General features: G+C 55.2%; 2 protein-coding genes across 3 annotated transcripts in view; one reads left to right on the forward strand and one right to left on the reverse strand.

The window, feature by feature from the left end:
• The window catches only part of ADGRE5 (adhesion G protein-coupled receptor E5), an 8,593-nt gene extending 6,732 nt beyond the window's left edge, over window positions 1-1,861 (forward strand). For both annotated transcript variants that reach the window (XM_015567491.1, XM_015567492.1), the window contains exons 11-16: window positions 57-283; window positions 401-467; window positions 596-687; window positions 761-929; window positions 1,017-1,115; window positions 1,202-1,861. In XM_015567491.1, coding sequence (XP_015422977.1) covers window positions 57-283; window positions 401-467; window positions 596-687; window positions 761-929; window positions 1,017-1,115; window positions 1,202-1,231 — 684 coding nt within the window. In that variant the 3' untranslated portion in view covers window positions 1,232-1,861. The remainder of the gene's footprint in view (window positions 1-56; window positions 284-400; window positions 468-595; window positions 688-760; window positions 930-1,016; window positions 1,116-1,201) is intronic.
• Window positions 1,838-8,465, reverse strand: DDX39A (DEAD-box helicase 39A). Its single transcript, XM_006779553.2, is given in 11 exon segments — window positions 1,838-1,988; window positions 2,074-2,221; window positions 2,348-2,492; window positions 2,595-2,704; window positions 2,798-2,929; window positions 3,274-3,392; window positions 4,074-4,257; window positions 4,623-4,715; window positions 5,338-5,465; window positions 5,576-5,787; window positions 7,744-8,465. Coding segments are annotated over 11 exon segments (1,347 nt in total). The 5' UTR covers window positions 7,803-8,465; the 3' UTR covers window positions 1,838-1,971.
• Between the last annotated feature and the right edge of the window lie 416 nt (window positions 8,466-8,881).

The raw sequence follows: 8,881 nt of genomic DNA on the forward strand, positions 1-8,881 counted from the left end.
CCACCACAAGTGCTCCGCCGGGAATGCGCTGAAGTTGCCCCGCCCCCACCCCGCAGGTGGGGCTGCGCTGCCGCCTGGTGGCCGGGCTGCTGCACTACTGCTTCCTGGCTGCCTTCTGCTGGATGAGCCTAGAAGGCCTGGAGCTCTACTTCCTCGTGGTGCGTGTGTTCCAGGGTCAGGGCCTGAGCAAGCGCTGGCTCTACCTGATCGGCTACGGCGTTCCCTTCCTCATTGTGGCCATCTCAGCGGCCGCCAGGCCCGAGGGCTATGGCCGCGGTATCTAGTGAGTGGGGAGTGGTGAGGCCACAGGAGGGCTGGGGTCTGGCCAGGGGTGTGGGGCCACAACCTCGGCACCCCAATCCCCTCAGGCTCCTGACCAGACCCCTTTCTTCTCATCCAGCTGCTGGCTGGACCGCAAGCACGGCTTCCTCTGGAGTTTCCTGGGACCTGTGACATTCATCATTTTGGTAAGTAATCCCCCTCGCTCCACCCTTAAGGCCTGTGTCACCTGGCTCCTCACTGAGTCCAACAGGCCAGCTCTCTCCCTGAGTTCCAAGGACAAAACCCTAATCCAAACTCTCTGCTCCCCGCCCAGTGCAATGCTGTCATCTTCGTGGTAACTGTCTGGAAGCTCACTCAGAAGTTCTCTGAGATCAACCCAGACATGAAGAAATTAAAGAAGGCCAGGTGAGGGCAGGGGCCGCCAGGGAGAGGGGGGACGCGTGGGGTGTCCCCTGCTACAGCTGCCCTTCTCCCCCAGGGTGCTGACCATCACGGCCATCGCACAGCTCTTGGTGTTGGGCTGCACGTGGGTCTTCGGCCTGTTCCTCTTCGACCCGAGGAGCCAGGTGCTGGCCTATGCCTTCACCATCCTCAACTGCTTGCAGGGCTTCTTCCTCTTCCTGCTGCACTGCCTGCTCAACAAAAAGGTGGGCCATGGGTCAGCTGTGGGGGTCCTCTCCCCTTCCCCTACTTTTGAGGCTGCCTCCCCTGACCTGGCACCTTGGGTCTTGCAGGTGAGGGAGGAGTACCGGAAGTGGGCCTGCATGGTCACTGGGAATAAGTACTCGGACTTTGGCACGTCGACAGCCAGCACCAGCCAAAACCAGACTAGGGTAAGGGCCAACCCTGGTGTGGGGGTGCAGGGCCAGCAGGCAGACTTGGGCCGGAATCAGTCCTTACCAGGTTCGTCTCTCTCCAGGCCCTCAGGCCGTCGGAGTCTGGCATGTGACTGCGAGGTTCTGGCCAGGCCAGCAGCTCCTGTGGCCTCAGCAGCTTTTGCACATACTGAAGACTGTCCCCTCCTCTCTCACCACCTTGATCCCTCTACTCTCCTGTCCCCAGAGAAGGGACATCAACAGTTGTTCTCTGGCGCCAAACCCAGGAACACAGAGTGGAGTCGGACCTGATGGACCTGCTTCTGGCTGCCTCTGCTGCACCCCAGCTGGCACCCAGGGTGGGCAGGAGCCGGACAGGGCTGCAGCCCCTTGCCCTGGTACCAACACCCAGACAGACAAGGCTCCTGGCCGCCCAATCATCTGACTTTGCTACATAACAAGAGACCAGCGTGCTGGGGTTCTACTTTCCTGTTAAGCTAAGACTAAGCTCAAGGATGGGAGAAAGGCAGGGCCCCTTCAGGCCCTGCGACTCACGGTACAGAGGCCAGTCTGCCTCCCGGACAGAGGGTTCTCAATGTTTTGAAGGTCGTGGATGTTGTGTAATGTGTTGTTGTTTTTAAAATCTGTATAAAGTTTTCAATGTTGACATTTAAAATTTAATCTCACATGTCTGTGAAATGTGAAGAGACCAGTAAGAAACAAATGGGCGGGGGCCAGGCTTCCATAATAAAAATGTATTCTTACACAAATCTACAGTGTTTGAACAGTAAAAAGAAAGCCCCACGGTCGCCTAGAAAGAGGACTTGAAGCAGCACGTGGGAAGCAGGGTGGCTCCGGGATGTCAGGTGTGTGGTTATCGGCTCTGCTCAACTGTAAGACAGAATGGGCGGAGGCCAGTGAGAGAGGAGGAGGGGCTCCCGGGGCCCAGCACAACCCTCTTGCCCGAGCCACTTACTGTATGTGGAGATGTCAATTTCTTCAGGAAGCTCTGCCACGTTTACTTCAAACCTATCCTGAACATCATTGAGGATTTTGGCATCATTCTCATCCGACACAAAAGTGATAGCCAGGCCTTTGGTGCCAAAGCGACCGGCACGGGCCACCTGCAGGGAGAGACAGGAACTCAGGTCAGGCAGAGGCACAACCTGGGGATCTGAGGACAAGCCGGGCCTGGTCCCCACCCCAGGAAGGGGCGCTCAGGGAGGTGCCACCTCTGTGGGGCCACTCACCCGGTGGAGGTAGGTGTCCGAGTCCTCAGGCATGTCATAATTGAAGACGATGTTGACTCGCTCGATGTCCATCCCTCGACCAAACAGATTGGTGGCCACCAGGATCCGCCGCTGAAAGTCCTTGAACTGCTGATAGCGGGACAGGCTGGGTGCAGGAGAGCAAAAGGCAGGCATCAGGTTCAAGGTTCCTGAGCAGCACTCCCGCTGAGGGCCCCACCCCCAGGCCTTCGTGGTGGCACACACTCACCGCTCCTCCTGGGCCATGCCCCTGTGGATGGCGATGGCCGGGAAGTTCTGTTCCACGAGCAGCTGGGCCAGGGCCATGCAGCGTTACACCGACTTCACGAAGATCACCACCTGCCGGAGGAAGGCAGCAGAGTCAGGGCCACGGTCCCCATGCACTGTCCTTCCAAAGGCCTAGAACCCCGCAAAGGGCAACGGCAGTGTCACCTGGTTAAACTCTAGCACGTCCAGAAGGTCGAAGAGTTTACGGTTCTTTTCGCTGTCTTTGAGCTTGACATAGTACTGCTGCAGCCCATGCAGCGTGAGCTTGGTCTCGTCGTCCACAAACACCTCCATAGGCTGAGGGGAGGGGAGCAGGAAGGGGCGGGCAGGGCTTACTTCTGGGCACCCTGCCTGCCCAGAACCTTCCAGGAACGACTCCACGCTGCGATGCTTCCCAGAGAGGCTGCTGTACCCAGTGCACATTTCTCTCCCAACAGCTGGATCTAAGCTCTGGTCTGATTCAGGTGTGGACCAAGCTCAGCTCCCAATCCGACAAGACAGCGAGGAGGGAAGAAGGGCTCCACGAGCCTCCCAGCATTGCTGTGCTGTGAGGGCAGCATGGGCGACGTGCCGCAGCAGCAGCTTGGGCCTCAGGACCCAGGAGGGCCAAGGCTGCTGCACTGAGGTCTTGGCTTACTCACATCTTGCATGAACTTCCTGCAGACGGGCCGGATCTCCTTGCTCAGGGTGGCACTGAACATCATGCACTGCTTCCCGCGGGGCGTCAGGCGGAAGATCTCCTGTACGTCCCGCCGCATGTCTGGGTGGGGAGGGCAAGAAACAGGTGGGCATGAGTGCCTGCCAGACCTAGACCCCCACCTGAGACCAGTCCCAGCCCCTCCCAACCTGGCACCAAGATGAGGGTGGTGTGAGCAAGGAGTGGAGGGAGGGGTGAGACCCCAATGCCTGCGGGGCTGGTCTTGGGGTGAGCGCAGGCCCAGGAGGAGCTGCAATACACTTACACGCTGCCAGAGTGGAGCAGCCGTGCCAGAGCACCTCCAGCCATGCTTCAGGGAAGGGAGCCTGAGGCAGAGACAGCCGCTGGGGTGAGAGCTGCAGCTACCTCCCAGGACACAAGCCCCATCTCTGACTGGCCCCGTCAGGGCTCACTGAAGGCAGGCAGGGGATCTAGAGCTAACCCGGCAGGAGAGGAGGCTATGGCAAGCCTCAGGCTAACATTTATGTGTCGGACGGTGGCTCATTTAGGCCCTGTGGTCCCACTCAGCGTAGGGTCAGAAGTAGCAGGTCACATTAGGTCAAAGTAAGAACTCGCCCTAAACTGCTACAGGAGACATGCCGGCCACCCACGTGACCCCACTTTGGGAAATCCCTCACCCTGGCCTGTCAGGGTCCACCTGGCTCTGAAGTCTGGAAGGCTGTGAGGGCGCAGGTTCGGCTGGCTGGGTCTCTGGCAGCCCCACAGACCCACAAGGACACTCACCCAGCTGCTCCAGCATCTTGTCACACTCGTCCAGCACGAAGTGCTTCACGTTTCTCAGGTTGAGGCTCCTGTTCCGCACCAGTGCCAAGATGCGGCCTGGCGTCCCCACCACGACGTGGGGACAGTTCTTCTTCAGCACCTCTTCGTCCTTCTTGATGGAGAGACCCCCGAAGAACACGGACACCTTGACACTGGGCATATAAAGTCACTTTTGCCCATCCAAGGGCTGAAGCCTCGCACCCTACTCCATGCTGTCAGCCACCCAGCCCATGGCCCTGCCAACTCAGGCCGCAGCAGACCTCAATTCCCCAAGCCTAGACAGGCCTGAGAGCCTGGGCACAGCTCCACCGAAAAGCAGCCCAGGGCTGGGACCTGCGCTGGCCTCTGGGGGCCATGCATAATTCATCAGGCTTTTAAGGAGCATAAACCACCGCAAACCTCAAAGGCAGCTGCTGCAGCCAAGCTTGGTAAATGCTGGCTGGGCCAGAGCTGAGGCCAGCCAGGCTGTAGAGGACCATATGGCGCCAGGCCCGGCTCAGAGGGGCTCACCTTGACACTGGGCATGTACTTGGAGAAGCGCTCATACTCCTTGCTGATCTGAAAGGCCAGCTCCCGAGTGTGGCACATGACCAAGACGGTCACCTGTTGGGTAGGCAAGAGAGACTCACTCAAGGCAGTACCCTAAATCCCCCCCAGCTAGACCCCACACTGGCTCTTTAGCCAGGGACAAGCCCCGTGCTGAGTCTACTCTCTAGCTACACTGGGGTCTTCTGCAACCACATCACGACCTCCCACTCAAACTCCCTCCTTCACCATGTACCCTAAGGAAACAAAGGCTCGTGTACCCACATGCAGCAGCACATGGATGTTGCCCCAACATGACAAAAACAGAACACTGGTATTCACCTCGATTATCCCCCAAGAGAGTGGAACACGATTGTCATGGCATGAGAAGACAGCTAAGGCCTGTCAGCAACCACAGCAGTAACAAAGCTGTGCGCAGTGGAACCCCCTTCAGAAATACTGTAGGGACAATTTAGAAAGTACACACAAAACAACAACCATGTCTCTGGATGGTAAAACTGTGGGCACTTTCCAGCTTTTTTCCTGGCTTATTATTTTTGGGGGGATTTTGTAAAACTAAGTACTGTAATTCATTTTAAAAGCCCGCAAAAAAAAATGTGGAAACAGGAATCTTTAACACCAGGAGTCGTGGTCTATGCTACTTTACATAACTTAGGCCTGGGAGGGAGGACGCGCCCACCTGTCCATTGACGGGCTCGATCTGCTGTAAGGTGGCCAGCACGAAGACTGCAGTCTTGCCCATTCCAGACTTGGCCTGGCACAGGACATCCATGCCCAGGATGGCTTGGGGAATACACTCGTGCTGAACTGAAGGAAAAAGAGCCCACGAGTGATTGGAAGTTGGATTCCCCCTCTGTGTGGGCGGAGGGGTCAGTGGAGGGGGGTGGTGTGGGGAGCGAAGGAACAGGGAGGCGTACCCTCAGACGGATGCTCAAAGCCACAGTCCACTATGGCCCTCAGGAGCTCAGGCTTCAGCAGAAAGTCCCGGAAGCCAGAGCTGTGGATGGAAACGTAGGACCCCTTGACATCTTTCTTGGGGGGCACTGGGGTGCTCTCTGTAGGAGCCTGGGGCTCTTCATCTTCCTCATAATCCAGAAGCTCGTTTTCCACATCCTGTTCCGCCATAATACTGGAAACAGAAGAGGGAGGAAGGGCCCAGGGAAGCAACTGAGACGCATGGAAAGCCCACCAGCCAGGGAGAAGGCTACACAGCAGCTGCAGGCTGTTAACACAGTTCGAGGGACAATGCACTGGGGTCCTAGCACAGTGGCTGACCTGGAAGGCCACCAGCTGATGAAGCTGAGACAGGACATCACTTCCCCACATTGACTCCAGCAGCACATCCCATCAGCTCCATCTGTGCAGCATCGCCCAGCTTCAGCCTGCTGTGGCCACATCTCTAACCACCCTCCTAACCACCTCAGCTCTCCCTGCCAGTGAAACCTCCACAACGGCTTCACCTGCTCAGAGAGGTATTCCAACTCCTCCCCACGACCCTCACAACCCTCCTCCTCGGCCCGTCAACCTCATTCCGTGCCACCCCTTTCAAATCACCCAGCCTTGCTTGGCTGCTCAGACTCGCGTCCCTACCCCAAGCTTTTATAGCCCATCGATGCCCCCAGAATGAGCTTCTCCCAGATCTTGGCACAAATGCCTCCTTCTCAGCACCCTGGTCTCAGGTCTAATGAACTGCCTGACTACCTAGCCTAAAGGAACCCTGTCCCTATCAATCGCAATCAATTAAAAGGGAATCTACCCAGCCTGCAGAGACCTGAGTTTGTGAGAGCAGCATCTGCCCAGCCCCAGCTCCTCCTGCTCTCTGTGGTCTACACTGGGGAATAATTAAGTGCTCTCATGAAAAGGCCTCCCATTGGGCCTGGGCCAATAAAAATGAAGCTGAGATGGTAAATGGAATTAATACAAAGCTAGCTCACATCCTGGCTTTATTTAATCCAAAACATACAGAGCACCCACTGGGTGCTGAGATGTGCTACAGGGACCCAGACCGGACAGCATTGTCTCTTGTCACTCCTGCCCCACCGCAGCCTCCAATCTACGGAGTAGAAGTACTGAAGGAGCCCCTTTCCTGAGCTGGGTACAGAGGGTCCAGGCCCAGTTTATGGCCACCCTGTCACTCATCCTCTCCATGACTCCGTGGCCCAGGGTTTTCACCACCTCTGTGCTGAGGCCTCTCAAACTGTGTCTCTAACAGCAACGACTCTCCTCAACTCCCTCAGTTACCTGCCACCTCTTCCACATTTCCCTTTGGAAGTTGAACTCAAAATGCCCAGAGTAAAAACCCTCCATTTCTCCCCACAGGTTGCGTCCCCATTCTCTCTCACATTCTTCCATCAGCAACACATCCCACCCTAAGGAACAATCAGGCCAGTTCTCACCCCGCTACCTTGCAGGTCCCAAGCTGCCGTTACCTTTCTTTTTAAAATTAGAACAGCTTTGAGATATTCACATGCTACAGCCTTTAAAGGGTACAATTCAATGGTTTTTAGTGTAATCATAGGTACATACAATCATCGCCAGTCCGTTTTAGAACATTGCACCACCTAGAACAAACCCTGTGCCCTTGAGCTATCATCCTATGCCCACAACCCCTTAGGCAACCCCTAGTCTTTCTTTTCTATGAATATGCCTATTTTGGGCATTTCATATAATGGAACCATATAATGTGAGCCTTTTATCTGGCTTCTTTCAGCAGCAGTTTTCAAGATTTATCCATGTTTAACATGTATCAGTATTGCATTCTTTTTCACGTCTGACTATTCCATCATACAGGTACAGTACCAATTTATCCACTGTCAGTTGATGGGAATCTGGGTATCTAAATTCTGTCAACAGCTCCCTCACTAGTCTCCCTGTTTTCCATCCCCATGATCCTCCATCCACCCTTCCACAGCAGCCAAAAGGAGTCTACAGAAGCTCAGTCAGAGAATGCCACTCCTGCTCAAAACCCTCCACAGGCTCCACTGTGCTCACCACCCTCCCAGGCCCTACACCTGATCCCCTCTGTGGTCAGACCTCATCTCGCCCGTTGCCCGCCCTCACTGGCCTTAGCTGCTGGGCCTCACACCTTTGCACTTGTTGCTCCTGCTGCCTGGAAAGGCCACGAGTTCCACTTCCTTCAGGCATGTTGCTCCAGAAAGAAATTTCCTGCTGGCTCCAATCTAAAAAGCACTCTTCAACTCATGCCAGCCCCTCTGCCAAGACCCTAGGTCAGAACTTGGCATACATTAAGCAAGCACTCAACAGTAATGACTAAGTAGATGGAACTAAAATCAAGGCCTCATTTTAGAGGCTAAAATGAACATGTATTTTTATCCGACTCTTGAAAAAGGTTGTCTGATTGCGACTGGCCGATTTAGGAAGGGGTCATTTCCCAGGTAGCAGGGAGAACAGGAGGAATGTTCAGTCCCCAAAGCGCCAGCCCCTTTAGGAGAATGAAGAGTAGGACCGGCTGGCTGACAAAGAGGCAGAAGACAAAGGTGGACGAGCTGGTCAGGTCCAGGGCGCTTGTCCTAGGGAATCTCTGATCAAGTTTCAGATTTGAGTGACCCCATCAGTCTTTGCCCTTCATTTGCCCAAGAGCGAGTTACTAGGAGCAGGAGTTGGGGATGAGACCAACCTCACCGAGGGAGAGAGGATTAACCAAGGTAGGGAAGAGGATTAACTAAGGAGGGAAAAGGGTGGACCACGCCTCTACAAGATGGGATCATGCCAGCATATGCTCTTAGCTGACCAAGAGGTGGTGTATTTAAAAGAAATAGTGTCCCCACCAGCGTGGCTCAGTGGTTGAGCCTCGAACCAGGAGGTCACCATTCGATTCCCGGTCAGGGCACATGCCTGGGTTGCGGGCTCCATCCCCACTGTGGAGCGGGCAGGAGGCAGCCCATCAATGATTTTCTCTCTCGTTACTGATGTTTTTCTCTCTCCCTTCCTCTCTAAAATCAATAAAAATGCATTTTTAAAAAGTAAAGGAATAAAGAGGTTTGGAAGGGTAGGCCGATTTGGAAACATACTGAGTTTTAGGCACACGTTTTTCTAGGAAGTGGCTAGCCAGGATCAAAAGCTCAAAACAAATGAGACCAGGAGAGGATCTGGCGAGATCTGTCCCGCCCAAAGGGACTGCCTGCGGCCCCAGGAGCGGAGGAACCTAAAGTCGACACCACAAGTGACAACTCAGACATGTTCGCACACCCTTTCACCCTCAA

Source organism: Myotis davidii, unplaced genomic scaffold, assembly GCF_000327345.1.
Source record: "Myotis davidii unplaced genomic scaffold, ASM32734v1 scaffold1204, whole genome shotgun sequence".
NCBI lineage: Eukaryota > Metazoa > Chordata > Mammalia > Chiroptera > Vespertilionidae > Myotis > Myotis davidii.